Here is a 20,730-nt window from a genome sequence, read left to right on the forward strand (position 1 = left end):
GCCACACCAATATTCACAAGATATTGGAATAACTAGAAACAAGAAAATGGAAAGCAACAAAGTCATCATTCTAATGAACCTACTCGTCCTCGCTTTCCATGCTAACCCGGACTCCATTGCAATCATCCTTTCCTCTTCATCATCTTGTTTTCTAAGGTAGGGGCTCATTGTCTTCTGAAAGTATTAGTGGATACCTAAGGCCACTGGTCAAGGAAAGTGCTTCTTATTGTGTGACACCAAGGAACGACGAGCGATGCAATACTACGTGTGAGGAGTATAACAATTATCCACTTCACTCGAAGTTTGATGTCTTCGTGATCCAATAACAATCCGGTGAATCTCTTCGTGTAGTTTGATGTCCCATGTTAAAAACCATAATTTTTATTAGGAGTGGCTCCTTAGAGTGAGTGCTATAGTGGAGGATTGAAACGCTTTTGTGAATTTTCATGCGTAATTTTAAAAAAACTTAATGAAGTTGTATGTTTCAAATTGCTATTTATGGCTCGTTAATAGCCCAACTCCCTCTAAAAATTAGTTTGCTTTCTCTTTTGCATCCAAACCAAAGAATTTCTCTACCAGTTTTTGGCCTCTGCCACCACAGGAGGCTTAAGTGAAGGCGAAGGCGATTTTTTCTTGCTATTATTCTCCTCCACATTTTCAGGGCCTCTCTCTCTCTCTCTCTCTCTCTCTCTCTCTCTCTTTCTTTGTCTCCCTCATCCCTTTCAATTTATCATCTCCGCCCTCTTTCGCTATTTGGATCTCCGGGAGGCCTTATGGATGATTTAATATCATTCACCTTGTTTGTAGGGGAATTGGGTATTGCTAAGAAGGAAGTTTTTGGATATGGAAAAAAGTGCTTGAAAAGGTTAATTTTGTCCTCAGTATTGCTTCCACAGGGACAGTAAGGACCATAATGCTTGTGATGCATCACACGTTTCATTGATGGTCTGTTTCTTGGAGATCTTTGTTGCCAACCTAGGAGCTTCCGGTAGTTAAAATAGAGCTTTTCCTTGGAAGGAAGGAAGTGATCCTTTTCTCGCATATCGTTTTTGTGGAAAAGCTCTCGAGGGAAGAAAACAGGTGGTACATTTACTGTGTTCCATCATAGCAAACAGTACTCTCTGCAGATTGAATTCCTCTCTGGGTAAGATTGTTGATGATTTGCGCGAGGAGTACGAGGACTTGCAGGCTTGTTTGACGCGCAGATTTGCAAAATTGGGCACTAGCTCCTGCAATCGCCCGATTTGATTTCGGGCTCCCCTTGTTTGATTCTGGCGGTCTCACCCATTTTGAAGCAGTAGCTTGATTGGTGTTGGTGTTGATCTTTGCCTTTCCCTCAGCTCTTTCACCACAGATCCGGGCCGAACCCTCGCCTCCTCCTGTTGCCCGGCACCATGTCTTACGCTTACCTCTTTAAGTACATAATCATCGGGGATACAGGTGAGATTTGCAGGATCTTGCAAAACGTAGTCATGGGCTCTTTGTTGTAGGTGGGTTTGGTGGATGCTTACTTAGATCGGGTGTTGTCTTTTGGCAGGGGTGGGCAAGTCATGCCTTTTGTTGCAATTCACGGATAAGCGGTTTCAACCTGTTCACGATCTGACCATCGGCGTCGAGTTTGGTGCCCGCATGGTTACAATTGACAACAAGCCAATCAAGTTGCAAATTTGGGACACGGTACGTTTGCAAACATGAAGACGTGTAAGCTCAATGACTCAGAGTAGATGTGTACGCAACTGTTGGGCAACCAGGCTATTGATTTTTTAGGTTGCAGCAAATAAAGTTTGCAAACATGAAGACGTGTAAGCTCAATGACTCAGAGTAGATGTGTACGCAACAGTTGGGCAACCAGGCAAAACGCAAACACCAGGTTTGAGGAAAAACCTTTTGCGCATGTCGCTACTAAAAGATCCATAGGGGCAACGATGTGGTGCTTTAGTTAGCGTTATTCCCCCCTTTGCCAGGCTAGGAACCTTCCTCGGCTAACTTTCGCGTGTCCTTCAGCTCTCCAGTGCAATTGTTGGTTGTTGTGTCAAAGGATACAACTAATCGCTTTTGTGGAGCGTGCAAAGAAAACTTTCACTCATTTACCTTCCTCATATGAATGCTGGTAGAGTAAACTTTTTATTGGCTAAGCGCCGTTCTGGCCAAAGAGAACAAACTTCAAATCTGCCGGTGGGTGTTATGCTTTATTCAGAGGGTAGGCGGCTTAAATAGGGCTTTGGGTTTTGTTTGGAGGCAACATTGAAAATGCATCTTAACACTGGAAGGGTGTTAAGAGATTTTTGGGAAATGTGGAAGGTGTAACAGAACTTTTGAAGGGAAAGTGTTTCCAATTTGTCTTGTATATTTCACTATCTTACAGAAAGACCTCTCAGAAATAGGGTTGTCCTTGACCTTCTTACAGATATAGAGATGACAGCTCCTGGAAGAGTTGCATTTGTGAATTATGACCTCAAGGTGATAGTATGAGCTAGCATTAATGATGGGGTTAGATCCAAGAATCGGACCTTTTAAAAGGGTTCAGTTAGTATACCTAGTGTACGGGTGTCTTTAAGAAAAGGACACCCCTGGTAATTCTATTTAATGGGTTGTGGGCATCCTTGTGGTATGGGACACAGGAGTGGTGATCATGGATGCGGCGCGGTGCTTGGCTAACCTCATGCTCGGAGGGTGATTCTTTAGATGGGAGGTGAGGTTGCCAGCTCCCCCTATTTGGTCTTCCTAATATGTGGTGTTTTGCAAGCCTTGGCATCAGAGTAGAACTTGGATCACACCAAGGCTTGGGCCTCACCTTGGACACTGGTTTCAGACGACCATCCAAATATCCATGAACAATCCAGAAAGTGGACGTCATCTACTGCTTGATGATAGTGGCAGCAGACGCATCTTTACAAAAGCTAGTCAAGGTGAGCAGCACTAACACCTATCATAGATGATTGTAACGGACATGAACTTGGACTGGTTAGGCCCCTACTAACTATTGGGTGTGGAAGCGTGAATGCTAATTGAGCAGAGAAAGAAAGAAAGAGATTTAGTAACGTCTGCAGACAGCTAAAAAAGCCTATCCATGGGGAACTAGAGGTGTCTATCACACCTCCAAGTAAAGGACTGATGAAACCAGGAGATGCAGAAGAGGAATTCCATGTTTTGAGAGAAGTTCCTGTCCTGTCCTGTCATGTGTCATATATCATGTGCCATGTGTTAGGCATGAGTAACTGAGCTCTGTGCGTGCCAGACAAGGGTCCCATCTGGAGTCATCGTCCTTGGAACGTGCATACTGTACATCACATCATCTTCGTAACTGTTGCACTGAGAGTTTATACTATTTATTCTGTTTGGCCTTGGCAATCACCAATGAGCTAGTGAACACAACTGACAGCTTCCCACAACGAAGGGGGACTGGATACAACATCTGAATTGTCAATAGAGAGGCTGGATCTCACTGTAGAGCTAGGGCTTGCTGCTCAAGGCTGAATCCGGCTATGGATGGCTGAGGACTCCTCCCACATAAGCACAGGATATAGAGAGGCTATGGTCGCTGAAGGGGCCGCTGGGGAGGGGCTACTGGCTGCTGAGGCTTCTGGCTGAAGTGCCGCACTAGGTGATGCTGGAAGAATGAGGCTGTGGTCTCCTTTTGTAGCTGTGAAGGCTCCTGTAATTGCCATTCCACAGAGTGAATCAGTTTGTCCACAGACTCAACCTGGTCTGTTGAGTTAACCTGGTCTCTTGAGTTTACAGACCCTAAAAGGCTGCTACACATCTGCTGCCAATCTTTGCCTACCAGCACATTAAGATTGACTGAAAAGCAACTTTAAGATTTGCTGTTTGTGTCAGCAACCCAAGGGTTACAAAAATGAGTGGGAAAAGGTGAGGGAAATTTGTCTTTTGATCCTTTTGTTGGTATCCTGCCTGTTCAATACGATGGTTTAGCAAGAGTGATGAGGGAGAGGTATTCACAATCCTTAAGGAGGAGTTTTAGAAAGAGGCTTCTTAAAGAATTTACTCAATCAATATATTAGAATTTTCAACCTTATGAGTGACGATCATGAGATTGAAACTGCAATATGTTGTGTTTTTAGAGGATGAGTTTCGGAATGTTCTTGGATTCATCTAGATATATCCTTCTGCTATATTAGCGGACATTCAAATTTCACCTTGTGAAGTTTTCATCCATGTTGCGGCCTGCTGGTATTGCGTTAATTCTTTCTATCTTAAATGGTGCATTGCCCTATCAGCTAGATTTAGATGCTCATTTGGGAGAGACTAAAATGAGGCTTTACAAGTAGTTGTAGCTTGAATGAAGAGATTTTGGACTACTTTTTGATTAGCCTTCTCCTTTAGTGCTAGCCTTCATCATGGCTGAGTCTGCCCTTCACCTTCGAAGTGCCGACAGAAACTTAGTATGAAGACTTTGTATAAATGGATGCTCAAGTATGTGTGGGTGGGTGTGTGGATTCGTATGTGTAAGAGGATTTTTTAATACTATGGTCTACACCCACTGTTGGGTACTGATGACGTCAGTGGGGATGTCATAGTAGCCAGTCCCTGCTATGCGTGATGGAGTTTATGGTTTTCAACCTTATGAGTGACTACCATGAGATTGAAATTGCACCATGTTGTGTTTTTAGAGGATGAGTTTGGGAATGTTCCTGGATTCATCTAGGTATATTAGAATTAACCTCAATCAATGGCCTTGTCTGCCAATGTTCATAGTGGTGGTACAAGAGAGGGACTATGAACTTCTCCTTTAGAAAATTGCTCTTCCTAGTGCCCACATAAGGGTGGTTCCCTGATTCCCAGTTTTTTTTCAGATTTATACTCATAATTAACATCTTACCCCTAATTATCATTTAAAATCAATCAAAACTTGCACTAGAATAACAAGTTGAATGACTTTTGTCATTCATAAGGCCTGCCCAAAAGGAGTTGGAGCAAGGGTGCAGCTTCTAGGCTACATCACGATAATGTGGGCTTGGAGATCGAGAATGGGGGAGAGAGAGAGAGAGAGAGAGAGAGAGATGAGAAGAAGTGGGAGAAAATGGTGGAACTGCCAAGTACTCTCCCGAAAAATAAATTAAATACAAAAATAAGCAATTTTGCTTTCAAGGGCCATCGTCTCAACTTAAGCCTCTCTGAGGGCAGGCCAAAAAGCAGCAAGACTTGTACAAGTAAAGGATAGTCATGTCTTGGAGTCTAACACTCAAGCTGCCAGTAACATGGGGAATGTCTGAGGTTGCTCCTCCTCCTGCTCTTTCAATCTGCAGTCTCATACTCTGTGTTTGGGCTTATCAGAGATTGTATTATTGATCTCATATAGAATATCCCGCGTGGCGCCATTTCTGCCAGCTGAATATGGGGATCCTGGAGAGTGAGTGCATCCTTTAGTTTCCACTTCCCCACCTTATCTATCTGTTGGTTCGGTAACCTTCAGCATGGAGTCCCTAGCTCTGTGGGAGCTCAGCTTGAGCTCTGTTTCTTCGGTCCCAATTTCCTTCATCAGGAGATGACTCTGAATCTTTGCCTTCCATACTGGATAATTGTCCCATCTAGCTTTTTACCCTCGCTAAAGTTAGGTATGGCTGAGCTGGGTTTGCCCTTCACCTCCGGAGTGCCAACAGAAACTCAGTATGAAGACTTTGTATAAATGGATGCTCAAGTATGTGTGGGTGTGTGGATTTGTATGTGTGAGAGCATACTTTTATACTATGGTCTACACCCACTGTTGGGTGCTGATGACGTCAGTGGGGATGTCATAGTAGCTAGTCCCTGCTATGCGTGATGGAGTTTATGGTTTTCAATCTTATGAGTGACTCTCGTGAGATTGAAACTGCACTATGTTGTGTTTTTAGAGGATGAGTTTGGGAATGTTCTTGGATTCATCTAGGTATATGGCTGAGCTGGATGCCATGGCAGTTTGTTGATGCCTTGGAAAACTTACTTTAGTCTCAATAAAACAAAAATCTTGTCACAATCTCACTGGATTGAACCTCCAATAGCTCTTCAGGGGCTTTGAAGCATCACCACCTTGTTTCTTACACCACACGTGGCCTTTTTGGCTCCTGGCTCTGATACCATGTTAGAGATTAACTGTGAATAGGCCTTGCTTGTTGGGACAATCCCAAATCACAAAACACAGCAGAAGATAAAAAAGAACCAGCCCAGAAGATTGCCTAATGTCGTAGATTCTATTCCACGTATTTGCACAAGTCTTGAACATGTATGATAAAATCAACGCTCAGATATGAAGGCAGCAGCATGCACAGCAGGTATAGCAGGTACTGCAGGCAGATGACTGCAGCACAGGTGCTTTCTTGGCAGGGTCTTATACAGGGAGGAGGGGCAAGTTTGGGTCAGCAGTCTGCTACAGACTGGTCGGCAGACCCACGGACCTTGTCGGCTGGTTTGTGGGCAAGTGGTTGGCTGCTGCAGTTGTGGTCAGTCAACCTAGCCAATCAGTTGGCTGGTTCCAGCCTCCAGGGTCATTCAGCCTATGAATAGGGTCCCATATGCTGGGGCACTGCTGATGACATAAGTGTTGCTTTGCTTGCTAAGTATGTCTTCCTTTTGTTTTTCATAAAAGTTTTTGTTTACCTCTTTTTTCTTCTCTTTGATTTTCTCTTTTATTTTTCTGTGTAGATTTTTGGTCTTTAGAACAACAAAAAATCTAAATTTGTATGATTGGACTTAATCTAGTCTTACAAAGGTATATATATATATATGAATAGGGCCCCATATGCAGGGTTCACAGCATTTTTGTAATCTCACATGCAAGATTAATGTAAAGAGGGTGACTCGCATTTGAAAGAGAACTCAGGTGTACAACCAAAACAGAATAGGCAAATAGGCAAACTTGCCTTGCTTGTGATTCGTAGCCTAGGAGATAAAAGACGAGGAACCTTCTTTGAATTGAAGGGTGGGGTCCTTGCCGAGGAGCAATAAGCTCTCAAATTCAAGTGTGATTGTGTGGCTAGCAGTTAGTCAGAATAGGTCAAAATACTTCAGGCCATCTACATCAAGCCATGGATAATTGCATGCAAGCCCAGCATGCAATCAAATGCCACCATGGTGATGTGACTGGTGATTAACTGTAGTAAGACTAAGATGTCCAAATAATCATGAAGGAGACACCATGTTGAGATATGCAGGACTGTATAGATGGGGCAAGATTTCCCACATCGCAGATGCATCCAATGCACCCTTAGATCACATGGCAAGCCCGTTGGTGCCATCCAAATAATCATGAAGGAGCCGCAATGCGGGTGACTGGTAATTAAGTGGTAACTAAATCGCATGCAAGTAGTGCTAGTGTTTTTTGCACCAACTAAATTTGAAAAAATTAACTAAAATTTTGCTGTGTCTTTAGAATACCGGCTGAGATTTTATATATTTTACTGTAAAGACCAACAAATGTGTGTTTTGAGACGAACAAACTAGCATGGCTTGGAGATTGTCCTTATTTTGACTGGCTTTTTAGCCACCTCTGGTATTTAAATCACATGCAAGCCAACGCAGTGCGCACTCTCCCTTGGCTCTTAGTTCTCTCCCTGCATGCTTCTTTGTAGCCACCTCTTTTGTCTTTCTTCATTACTACTCTCAGCCATCCCTTGCAGACTCGCTTTAGTCACTAGGTTCGGTGATGGAAAGCCACGACAGCAACAAGATTTCCTCTAAGTATCATCTTGTGGAAGTTGAAGCCCTTTCAAAATGGGTTCCTCGGTGACCCAAGATTGTCATTCTCGAGATGGATCGCTAGGCACGGAGCCAAAACATGGACTCCTTGGAGAACATCATATTCCGATAAACTTAGATAAAGTAAAGTAGTGGAACTTGAGAAATGCAGCCGCTCTTTTCATGCAACTGCGGATTCAGTGATACCTCACACCTAGCTAGCAGATACAACAAGGGAGGCATGGAAGACCTTACTGGGTCTCCATGAGACGAAGCCATCAGACCAAGAACATAGAGAGGATTATTATGCTTCAAAATAACCGTTTACCTTGAAGATAGATGGAGGAGAGTGAGTCCATGGTTTCCTGGTAAAGGTTAAGATTCTCAAGGATCAACTCAGAGCAACTACACAAGGTGGACAATAAGCTATTAGCCATGCTCTTGGTTAGCAAGCTTCCAAGGAGCTATTGAGGGTTGGTGATGACTCTGACCGCTGCTGAATGGACGAGGCCACTCATGTTTGAGGAGCTGGGTCAGCAATTGCTTCAAGAGGAAGCTCAGGTGAAGTTGTACGAGATGATGGTGACAAGAAGGCTCTCATAGCCAAGAGCAAGGGTGGCATATGGAAGCCATAAAAAAAGAAGGATCCAAGATTGAAGACAGGGATGGCTCTTGGCAGTGAAAACAAGAAGAAAGGGAAGAACCATAAGAATTGCTTCTATTGCGACATGCCTAGACACTTTGCTAAAGATTGCAGAAAGAAGAAGGTTGACCATGCAAAGAAGGGAAACCAATGAGACATGCCTATCAATGTGGTAAATCATGAAACTCTTCTTAGGTGACAACGCCATGTCCCATTGAGACAGATTATGTCGGCCTAGGGGTGATAGTTTGTATAGACATCGAATAGTGTTGCGTACATTCACACTTTGTGGTGGAGGATGGAGAATGTTGCTCAGTCATGGGATCTAAGGACTAACCCCATACCATTTTTAGAAATGGAGGAGCACACCTAGAGATGGAACTTGATGAGGAAGAGATCACCATGGAGAGCATAACTATTGGGTTACACACAGGCACGTAAGGTAATGATACTTCTTGGAGGTACGTGCTTGCTCCGATGGCAAGCATCCTATACGAAAACTCCAGGGTATGTGTCTTCATTATGTTTGTTTGGATGTCATAGTAGCTAGTCCCTGCTATGCATGATGGAGTTTATGGTTTTTAACCTTGTGAGTGACTATCATGAGATTGAAACTGCACTATGTTGTGTTTTTAGAGGATGAGTTTGGGAATGTTCTTGGATTCATCTAGGTATATATTTGTTTGGATATCTTAGTAGATTGCTTTGGGACTAGTGTTTGTAGAGGTGCTCTCAATTGGTTAGAGAGTGGAGGGTGAAACCATCCATACAGACAGAGGGGAAGCCCTTATTGTAGAGGCTTTTGATGCCTACTGCAAGAGTGACCTTGACATTAGCGACAAAGACTTCAACAACTTCCAGTTGCTGATCGGCGGAGGTGATTAGGAGGCTTCTCCAAGCAAGCACAGTTACATGATGTTGGAAAGATCAAATGACGATCTTGTGAAAGCCTTCATGGTGGAAATAAGGAATCTTGAAGATCAAAGAAAACATTTGGTTGGGCATTATCTATACCTTGTGCTCCATTCAGGAGCAAGGAAAAGACGGCCATACAAAGACTTCCAAGCGTCATGAGCGTTTGTACAAGGCTTGTCCTGCAAGCACCTTTTATATTCACATAGATCGAGGAAGCCATTGGTTGTATAGTCCATCACATTGGCTGCTAGCGTGCTTGGGGACATGCAAATTTTACCTTGTGAAGTTTTCATCCATGTTGCGGCCTGCTGGTATTGTGATAATTCCTTTATATTAAGTGGTGCGTTGGCCTATCAGCTAGATTTAGATGCTCGTTTAGGAGAGACTAAAATGGAATCGTTTAGTCTTCAAAAGCATGTAGCTTGAATGAAGAGATTTTGGACTACTTTTTGAATAGCCTTCTCCTTTAGTGCTAGCCTTCGTCATGGCTGAGTCTGCCCTTCACTTCCGGAGTGCTGACAGAAACTCAGTACGAAGACTTTGTATAAATGGATGCTCAAGTATGTGTGGGTGTGTGGATTTGTATGTGTGAGAGCATATGTTTATTGGTCTACACCCATTGTTGGGTGCTGATGACGTCAATGGGGATGTTATAGTAGCTAGTCCCTGCTATGTGTGATGGAGTTTATGGTTTTCAACCTTATGAGTGACCATCATGAGATTGAAACTGCACTATGTTGTGTTTTAAGAGGATGAGTTTGGAAGATTCATCTAGATATATGCCAGCACATGCTTGGGGGTTACCTTTGGCAGTGAGTTGGAACCTTGAGAAAGAGGCTGTTAGCACTTGCTTGGGGGTTACCTTATGCAGTGACTGCAACCTTGAAAGGAGGTTGCAGAATAGTCGGTTGGTTTCTCTTCCTTGTCAAGGCCTTTGCAACTATTTCATTTTATATGGATTTTCAAAGCGTAATATAGAATTTTTCTTTTTTTGAGGTGGTGTGCACATTCATGTGATTCATGTCAAGAATAAGCACATGGAGGGTGTAGTTTCATTTTATTGGGGAGAGGTTGGCAGCATAAAAGACTTTTTGCACAACAGATGAGCAAATTGCTGATACCCAAATCGTACGAAACCTAGATGGCAGCTTATGCCCTGATGAGAACATAAGCATAGCTTTGTTTACTAAGTTATTGTTATTTTTTATTTTTCTCGTTTACTCATTATTTTGTTTAAAGTCTCTTACAAAAGAAAGGCTTGTTCTATTAAAAAGTTTAATTCGTAAGATTGGATTTATTCTGTTCTTGTCAAGATATATATAGTTATCTCACTAAACCGTTGCATGAGAGGAAATTTGAGTGGTGCAAAGACAATGCTGGGGCTGTAGGTTCTAAAACTAAGGATAAGGGGAGAGTGTTAGTTGTGTGCTTCTTTTTTGCATTTGGGTACAACTTGAAAACCAAACAATGGTTGTTTTTAAGAGCTGACATAAATATAATGGGTCAGTCAAAGTTTTTTACCTCTCGTGTGTCACAGCCATGTGACTTGCTGTCCCATCCTGATTTTGATGCCATTGTGTATGGTCCTGGTTTCAATTTTAACGGTTTCACATTAGCCATTTGTTTTGTATGAGTATAAATTCAGTATATAGGCCTCAACCCCTCATGAATTTAGTATATAGGCCTTAATCATCATTAATATCAAAGCTCATTCTTCTATGTACTCTAGTGATTGTTTATCCCTTGTACCCTTTTTTGCATACTTCAAAAAAGCAAATACAAGTAACAGCCTTCCGTGGGTATTCTTTTCTCTCAAGGATGTTATTTCTTCGCAACTCGATGATCCTTTAATATTCATGGTGAGATTTTTGCAAGGCATCCCTCGTGGGCCTTCAAGAGACCATTTCTTTCTTGCAAGAGGTGGCCATCATTTTCTTGATAGATGTGTTCATCTAACCCTAGTGGTTAGATTCATCCTTTAGATATGCGTATCACCTTGCTTTGGTCTCTTGTGGACCCTTTTGTATTTCTAGTTCATTACTGTAAAGATGTTTGCTTTGATTGCATGCATGCGATTTATTTTAATATGCATACGTATTATCAATGGGTGCCTTGGCGGATAGCCATGCCATGTAAGGATCATGCCATAAGGTGAAGTCTGCCCCCATCAAATGGTGTGATCACATGGGTCTTTACAGATATTCATCATTGATAGTTTCTTTTCCTGCATTTATTATGTTGCAAGATTGAAATCTGGTTCTTCCTTATCAGGCAATTATTGGAGGTATAGTGTCACAGCAAAGCTCAGAATGAGTGATCTGTTTGCTATGTGACGATTTGCTTATTAGTTCTTGTTTGCACAGGCGGGCCAAGAATCATTTCGGTCTATCACAAGGTCTTATTATCGTGGCGCTGCTGGTGCTTTATTGGTATATGATATCACAAGGTATTGCGTCTATTTAACTTGTTGTCTGCAACAAAAAGTTATTCCTTTTTCATAGACTAGCCCTTTCATTAACATCTCTACACCTGCAGAAGAGAGACTTTCAACCATTTGGCAAGTTGGTTGGAGGATGCTCGCAACCATGCTAATTCAAATATGACAATCATGCTTATTGGAAATAAGTGTGATCTTGCTCACAGACGAGCAGTCAGCACAGAAGAAGGTGAACAATTTGCAAAGGAGAATGGCTTAATTTTTATGGAAACTTCAGCAAAGACTGCTCAAAACGTTGAAGAGGTATGTTGTTCGTTTTGTAATATTCTTCTCTCTGCATTGCTATTGCATCTTTTAAGACTTCTTTCATGTACGTTGAATTGGCTTATATCCCAACAACCACATGACGATGTCAAGTTTTACATGATCTTTCTAAATGCACGTGATATTGTGCTACGTATCAGAACTGGGAATGTGCATGATGGTACTCGCACAGTTTTATAAAAGCAGTACATGTGTATACGGCCCCACATTTGCGAACAGACAAACGTGTGCACAATTGCACATCGACAATGTGATCAATGCCCACCTCAGGGAAAGCATATGTGAAATACATACATATGCACTTAATGTCACACACACATGAATGCATGGATGTGTGGGTGTAGGTAGATGGTAGGTAAGTATGCATGTGTGTGTGAAGGGGTGTGGGCATACACATACACTTACATGCACGCACACACATTTGCATTTGTGTTTGTGTTTTGGGTTAGGTCTGATGGCCCTTTATTCTAATGGTTATTCGCAATTTTGTCCTGCTAGCTCTGGTTTTTTATACTTTCCAATTTGATACAAGTTCTGAGAATTTTAAGGTCACATAATTTTTGTCCAATTGCTGTGCCAACTGTTCACTGATTCATCTTTCGAGGGTCTGTAGCAACTACCTCATCAATTATGTATGAGAGTTTTGGTGCGTGCTTCTAGACGTGTTTGCAAAGTCTTCTTTTCTCTTGTTTGTTTTGGTTTTACATCTTCTTCCATGTCTTTTGCCTTCCCATTGTGCTCTTACCCTCCTTTCTTGTTTACTTCTTGATGTTTTTCTCTATTTTGTCTGAGTTTCATATTTGAGTGTGTGTTAAATTTCTCGAGTTGCTATCTATCTCCTCCTCCTCCTTCCCTCCTTTATAATATTTGTTTTGTAAAATTCTTCTCGCTGCATTGCTATTGCATCATTTAAGAAATGTGTTCACGTATGTTGAATGGCTTATGTCCCAACAACCACATGACTTAGGATATGCTTCTTGAGGATATGCAGTCACGTACATTGAATGGCTTATATCCCAACAACCATTTGACTCAGGATGTTCATACTCAGCTGAGCATCAAACTTTTTGAACAGTGAACACTTCTCGCACCAAAATTGACTCATGAAGTGAGGATCACGGTCATTGATGATTGCAAATGATGACCCAATAACATCTCTACAAATATGTGACTCGGTTGTGGAGCAAGATTTGTAGTCTTTGTTGGAATAAAACCTGCCAATCTTGGTCAGTCTATCCACAACCACTCATATGGCATCATGTCCACGGTTGGTTCTTATTAATCCAACTATAAAATCCATGGAAACATGGAAATATTCTCCCATTTTTTATTTTGGGGATGTAGCAAGCCACCTTGTCTTAGGCATTCCACCTTATTAACTTGGCATTGCTGATGTTTTTAAACTTAACGTTCGACATCAGTCTACATCTTAGGCTAACAGAAATCTTTGATAGCACAGGTGTCATGACACATGAAAAATGACTTTTTTCCTTTTTTCTTGGACGTTTGGCATGCATACTTTAGTAGTAGTACCCCATGGTTCAAAGAAAAGTTTCAATACTTAAAGTGAAACGTCTTGAAACGTTTCAAGTTTCAGAAATTCAATTTGTATTTTTGGGTCTCAAACATGCAAATTTTATGCCCTGCATACATTTAGTATGCTAAAACTTTGCAAAACAAGCTAAAAGATAAAAAAGACTTCATACAATGCCTATAATACCCAATCATCATTAGTTTGAAAGTATTTAGAACTGTAGACAGAATCAGTAAATTTACTGATATCTAGACTCAAGAGATAAAATTTGTAGTTTAATTTAGAGTGGATAGTACTTACAAACTTAGTAATGTATAGTGTTTAGACTCTACACTAGAATCTAGATTACGAGACTCAGAGCACCAAGACGCTGACTGATTTTTCAGTGGAATTCTTGTTGGTCAGCTCTTGTAAAAGCTCTTTCTTCATGCCTTTGCACTCCTCTTTGGCTGAGAATGCAATTGGGCATTGGCTACTATGTCCTCTTGGCGATTGAGGACTTGGTTCGAGTTTTCAGGGCTTGGTGAGTTGTGATTTTGCTACTGTAATTTCTTTTTGCCATAAGCTATTGGTTGGCCTCGTGTGTCGCTTCTTTCTTGGTTCATAGGTGCCCAGGCAGTGCTACAGGAGTCATTCTTTGGTTGGGTACTTAGCTGATTTTATTTTGGAGCTTTGAAAAGCTTTGTGAATGCCATCTGGAAACCACTCAAAGAGAGTGCAGCTGGGGTGCAGTGTGATTGCATCTGGACAGCCAATGGAATTGCACTTGGAAAAGAGAATGCCTTTGGATTAAGCCTATGGGTTAAGTGCACTTATGTGATGGTGTTCTATGCTTGAAAGCCTTGCGAAGGCTTAGTGAATTGGGGCTGTGTGCTCAGTTGCAGGGAAGGTTTCCCAGATGCAACTTGTGATCATTTCACTATGAAATATAAAGAAATATTGAAAGGGGCGCCACGGTGTTTGGGGCCAATCGGGTGCACTTGTCTATGTTTGTTGAGCAGGGGCATTCTAGCCTCCATCCCTTTTTCTGGTTTGAACAAATGGGTAAATACCAAATGGTGATCATGTAATAGTTAATGGTTGTGAAATATGCTTTGTGAGTTGTAAATTAGTGCTGAAGTAATTAAAGGTTTAGTTCCACTGCCTCTGAATGATTAGAGGCCAGTTTCAGGCAGACAGCCATGCCTAGGGCCAGGGGATGAGATCTATGAGCAGAAGTAGAGTCTAAATGTTTCTCTTGTTTGGTACCACCACGGAAGAGAACCCGAGTTGAAAATCTCTAGAAACTCTAGTCAAAAGGGGGTGTGGATATGCTGCCAAAAGCACCTAGAGGATCTTAGAGTGTAGAGCTGTCAAACTGGTTGGAGAAGGTGTGGCATGTCTATGTCTTTGGAACATGTCATAATCTGCTGTTGGTGGCTTGTGACCCTGTGTTGTATCTGAAACATTCACTTTCGTGATCTCACTCTTTCCGTCGATTCATAGACGAAATTCACAGGCGTAGGCATCGTATTTTTCCACCCAGCCTCTATCCATGCACACCAAAGATACATAATTTTTTCATTCCTTCATGCCTATCCACAAGCCCACAATTCCCTAGATGGTTTCCTCTGCCACATGTCATCATTTTAGACCTTTAGCTTGGCACACCATTTACCCTTCTCTTGGGGCACAATTAAAACATTTGCCCCTTGGCATTCTTACACATTTAGGTGCACCTAGGCCTGAGCACTCAGAACCACCTAGTCGATGCCAATACACCCTCACCTAGGACCCTGGCAGTTACTTCCCTTTACCATTTTATTTACGCACATAAAATATTACAAAAGTCGGTCATCTAAGGGAAAATGCCCACCGATCTTTCCGAGGTCATGCTATCTCGGCTAGAGCATAACAATATCTAGCTCTTGTTAGTCTTTTAGATATATCGATGGAGACCCCTTTAGTTGGATGACCTGTGAGGATGGAAGAGATTTCAGCCATATGAGTAAAAGTTGAGGTAGTAATCGTGCTTTTAGATGAGACTTGTGCATGTGTGCTGTTTGAGTTGTTGGTCCATGGAATTTCCTTAATGGTCAAGCTTGGTGCTTCCTCAAGTGAAATCTCCACAAATGGTCAAGCCTTGTGCTTTCCATTTTTACTTCCTCTCCTCTCTTGTGGTACTCTTGATGAAAAAAGTGATGAGTGTCTCCATCGTATTCATCTATGTGATATTGGGGGCACTTAATAGGTGGTGTTTGTGTCTTATTTCTAGAACGAGAAGAGCCAAGCATTTTTTATTTAGGTTTTTGACGAAAAGAGACGTGTCACTAAAACCTTGCGAAAAAGGCAATGGAATGGATATCTAATCTCATAGAGGGGGTTGTGCCTAAAAATCCAACGTTCCGTGGTCTCGGTATCCTAGGAGTTGCATATCAAGCATATAGTCTAGTCAGAAGGGCTTTTTCGCCTTTCATAAGTTACCTTTTGATATTCTTGTCTTTGCACTAGTAAGAGTGCATTTATCTTCCAATTTAGTAATTTAATCCTATTACTTCTTAGAAATGGCAACAAAAGTAATGAAGATACTTCGCTCTGTCCTACGTCGTAGTTGTTATATCTTCGGAATTTTGGCTTTGGGTATGTTTAGGATTCTTGAACACAGAATCAAAGTGGGGAGCTTTAGTCTTTTTAGTTCCTAGGTATATATTTTTGGAGTTCATCTACTCTTAAGTACTTGTTTGGTTTATTTTAGTTTTGCTATATATATATCTCTATATACCTGTATGCATGTATGTAAAAGTTGTTTTACTTTGCTTTTCCTATGACTCACTTTTTTAATTAAATATCATCTTAAATTTAAAATAAACAAAGGAAAAATGAACTAATTTTTGTTGTCAAGTTTTTGTTGTTTGGTCGGGATTTGAAAAATAAGCACTGGGTTTACCCAAGAGATTTTGGAATCTTTCAAAACCCAGATGGCTTATGCTTGGGCACTGATGAACAAGCGTAGCTTTGCTTACTTAGTGTCTTTTTTAATTTTTATTTTTTAATTTCTCATTTACCCATAATTTGGTCTAATGTCACTTACAAACTCCCTTCTTTCCTTTGTTCTTTCACCTGTTCTATCAAAAAGTTCGATTTGTAAGATTGGATATATTCTCGCTTAGATATATCTTTCCCTTTTATATCGTGATCCTCAATTTATGTGATGAACCCAATGCAATCTTCTATGCATGTCACAAGTGGATATGAAGATATCCAAGTTGTTGAATGGACTCATGCTTTGTAATCTGAAGAAGATCGTCTGTATATCACCTGAGAGAGAGAGAGAGAGAGAGAGAGAGAGAGATCTGATACTGTATGATGCAGGCATTTATAAAGACTGCTGGGAAGATATACCAGAAGATTGAGGAGGGCATATTTGATGTTTCGAATGAGGTTAGAAATCCTTGCCTTTTTCTCTAATTATAATTGATGAATATTAGATGCTCTGCACTGCAAAGCAGCTGGAATGATATGAAATCATTTAGTCTTCACAAGCAATTGTAGCTTGAATGAAGAAATTTTGGACTACCTTTTGATTAGCCTTCTCCTTTAGTGCTAGCCTTCGTCATGGCTGAGTCTGCTCTTCACCTCCAGAGTGCCTACAGAAACTCAGTACGAAGACTTTGTATAAACGGATGTTGAAGTATGTGTGAGTGTGTGGATTTGTATGTGTGAGCATGTTTATACTATGGTCTACTCCCACTGTTGGGCACCGATGACGTCAGTGGGGATGTCATAGTAGCTAGTCCCTGCTATGCGTGATGGAGTTTATGATTTTCAACCTTATGAGTGACTACCAAGTTGCGGCCTGCTGGTATTGTGATAATTTTTTCTTTCTTAAATGGTGTGTTGCCCTATCAGCTAGATTCAGATGCTCGTTTGGGAGAGACTAAAATGAAATCGTTTAGACTTCACAAGCAGTTGTAGCTTGAATGAAGAGATTTTGGACTACTTTTTGATTGGCCTTCTCCTTTAGTGCTAGCCTTCGTCATGGCTGAGTCTGCTCTTCACCTCCGGAGTGCCAACAGAAACTCAGTACGAATACTTTGTATAAATGGATGCTCAAGTATGTGTGGGTGTGTGGATTTGTATGTGTGAGAGCATATTTTTATACTATAGTCTACACCCACTGTTGGGCGCTATTGATGTCAGTGGGGATGTCAGAGTAGCTAGTCCTTGCTATGCATGATGGAGTTTATGGTTTTCAATCTTATGAGTGACTATCGTGAGATTGAAACTGCACTATGTTGTGTTTTTAGTAGAGGATGAGTTTGGAAATGTTCCTGGATTCATCTAGGTATATGAGATTGAAACTGCACTATGTTGTGTTTTTAGAGGATGAGTTTGGGCATGTTCCTGGATTCATCGATATATATATAAATATACTCCTCAAACTAGTAAATCCACAATGTTTATTAAATTAATGATTTTTGCATCTCCAAAGAAAATTTCCTACTCAATGGAGTTTGCTATGCTGGAACATCTCAATTACATTATATAGATGATTAATTTGCAGCAATGAGATATGTCCTTGCACAGGCCTTCAGGTTCTAGAGAGATCACTGAAAGGTGAGTGCGTTTTTGCAAGGCTTGTCTTGCAGGTATCTTTTAGGTAGTATAGACCTCCACCCTGGTTGGTAGCCCTTGCTTCAGAGATTCCCTAGGCAATGAGCTGGCTTTAACAGACTGGTTTCTCTCTGATGGCCAGTTTTGTTCATCTTTCCCCATGGTCAGTGCCTATTGGACTGCTGATTTGTATGGTTGTTTCTCAAGCATGAATAGACACTCTTTTCTGTAGGGGGGGAAAAAAACCAATGGCCTGTTCGAAATAGAATCGGGGGGGGGGGGGGGGGGGGTAGAAGAAGGCGGCGAAACTAGAGGAAGGGGGCACAGCAAAGAAGGGGCTGAGGAATAGAAAGTCGTACTCTTAATATAGAAACTCAGCTAGAGATTAATAATTAATGATTCATTAAAGCCCTAGTCTCAAAGTTGTGAGACTCCTAGTCTGTAACTCATAGAGGTTTATCACCAACTCCTCCACATTAGTTTGAATTGTTCATCTCTGAACTTAGAGAAATCTCTAATGCCTTAAAAGACTTAAAACCAGCAATTTATAATGGGAAGAAATAAGGATGCTATTAATACATTCTTACAAAAATGGCAAGTTTACGAAGGTCTAAATCTAGAACTGTGGCTAGCTTTGTACCCACGTTCAAAATATTTCATAGTTTAAAAAGAAGGGTAATTTACAAAGATAATCTCTCACATAGAGCCCAAGAGACTCCAAACTTGAAGGTATTCGATTTTGAACATGAGGATTAGAAAACCTTTACTTAAAATGTCAAGGCAAAGACCATGCTGCTTGGAACTGCCCAAAAAATCAAAAGACCGGAGCTAAAGCCCCAAATAAAGCTTCACCAAAACAACTGCCAAGTGTCACCGCTTAAAAGTACAGAGTTTAAGGTTTATCGTGAGGATATCACCCTTATGTGTTGCCTATCATCCGCAATGTGGCAGCCCACGTTTGGTCCTCATGATTTAATGACGATGGATGGAAATATTAAGGGGCAAAAAGTAATAATAATGGTCAATGACTGCTACACTTAATTTTAGCGACTCCTGCACAGCAAGAATGCAAGGTATATATTTGTGATTTTATTTTTGTTGATGATTTAATTATTTCTTTACTTGAAAAGAGTAGACTTTTACTTGATGCTTTTGAAAAGCATAAAGCCTCATTCAATGGTTGAACATCTTTGCAGTCACATGGTATCAAAGTTGGTTATGGAGGTGGAACAAGACCGGGAACAGCAGGGAAAGGGGATGCCTCGGGCTCTCCGAGTGGTGGCTGCTGCAGTTGATGAAGTGAAGAATCTATGTAGCTTTTGTGATTTTCATGGGTAAGAGACATACATGTTCTGTCAGCATGGTGAATTGCTGGAGTTCCTAAGTTTGAAGAGCAATGGTGCGAGTGACAGAACCCTTGTTCTTCTGAAAATTTATTAATGCTCTGGGGTGGAGTCTGAACTTCTTTGCTATATATATTCCTAAACTAGGGATGCTTTCCAAGAATATTTATAGAATTGATTGTTTGCTAGTATATAAATAAAACTGGCAATTTATAGACATGACTGGAGACTGATGAAGGCATCTCATTTTCCAAAATGGAGGGGTGACAAGATGGTGATTCATGGGTCACAACGCTAGGAAGAGCGTTGAGTTTTTATCAAATTTCCTGGTGTAACAGTGCTTGTTTTGTTGGGCATATTTCTGATAGACTGTATTTTCACTGTAAATAATGGAATAAGATCTGTGGCGGGTTGATTTCTTTATGCACATGAAATTGTTGAATATGAGGATAACCTTTGTCAAATATTAAATTTGTAAAGGTTCTTTTAAGATTGTGGACTCTACAATAGCTGCAAGCATACCAAGCATGCCATTTAAGATGGCATATCCAAATTTTGTTAAGATGACACATCCAAATTGTCAATTCTGTGTCCAGTGGATTTGGTCAACTTCGATTACAGCTGGCTCGTCATATGCTGCTATGTGTAGGGTGGGGGTGGAATCTGGATGTACGTGTAGGTCTCTTCACCCACCCCCCTTGCACCCCCGCCTGTGGCTCAGCGCCTGCTTTGCCTTCTTCATGCTCATCCTTATTGCTAGTGACACAGTGGATTTGGTCAACTTCGATTATAGCTGGTTCATCATATGCTGCTGTGTGCAGGGTGGGGTGGAATCTGGATGTACGTGTAGGCATATTCACGTCTCTTCACCCGCCCCCCCCTGGACCCCTGCCTGCGGCTCAGCGTCTCCTTTGCCTTCTTCATGCTATCGCTAGTGTAGGAATTTTGTTGAGGTGCTGTGGGAAAGTCCAATTTCTGTATGTTTGCCTCGATTTCAGGGTCATGCTCCATTCTTTCCATTCCTGGGTAGGGTCTGCTTTGCTTGTTTGTTTCTCTGTCTTCAGCTTCTGCTACCATGATTTAATGCAATTGACACTATGTAGCTTTCACCTCTTGTTCGGAGTTGCTCTGGGATCCTGTTGAATTTAGATCTTTGCTGGCCGTTTGCAGTGTGTTTCACAACCTCCATTTTGCAACCCGTTGTCAAGGTTGAGAAGAGCCACTGATGATGTTTTTAGAAGCTTTGATTTTTTTGGAGGGGTAGGGATTG

At 41.3% G+C, this 20,730-nt stretch overlaps 1 protein-coding gene across 1 annotated transcript; it reads left to right on the forward strand.

The window, feature by feature from the left end:
• Positions 1-603: 603 nt before the first annotated feature.
• On the forward strand, positions 604-19,888 carry LOC147899243 (ras-related protein RABB1c). The gene is made up of 6 exons (XM_087377927.1): positions 604-1,440; positions 1,538-1,677; positions 11,593-11,675; positions 11,765-11,969; positions 16,876-16,944; positions 19,314-19,888. Exons 1-6 carry the CDS (start codon positions 1,395-1,397, stop codon positions 19,410-19,412), a joined length of 642 nt encoding a protein of 213 aa, XP_087234053.1. The 5' UTR covers positions 604-1,394; the 3' UTR covers positions 19,413-19,888.
• The last annotated feature ends 842 nt before the right edge of the window (positions 19,889-20,730 follow it).

Source organism: Dipteris shenzhenensis, chromosome 8, assembly GCF_047967505.1.
Source record: "Dipteris shenzhenensis isolate YYH24624 ecotype China chromosome 8, Dip_SZ_1.0, whole genome shotgun sequence".
NCBI classification, from domain to species: domain Eukaryota; kingdom Viridiplantae; phylum Streptophyta; class Polypodiopsida; order Gleicheniales; family Dipteridaceae; genus Dipteris; species Dipteris shenzhenensis.

What these genes read in the sequence shown, in the direction of transcription:
- LOC147899243 (XM_087377927.1), top strand. Translation starts at nt 1,395, where the DNA reads ATGTCTTACGCTTACCTCTTTAAGTACATAATCATCGGGGATACAG. An exon ending in AGTTGCAAATTTGGGACACG is followed by an intron (nt 1,678 to 11,592) that starts GTACGTTTGCAA and finishes TTGTTTGCACAG; the next exon opens with GCGGGCCAAGAATCATTTCG. An exon ending in TTGGTATATGATATCACAAG is followed by an intron (nt 11,676 to 11,764) that starts GTATTGCGTCTA and finishes CTACACCTGCAG; the next exon opens with AAGAGAGACTTTCAACCATT.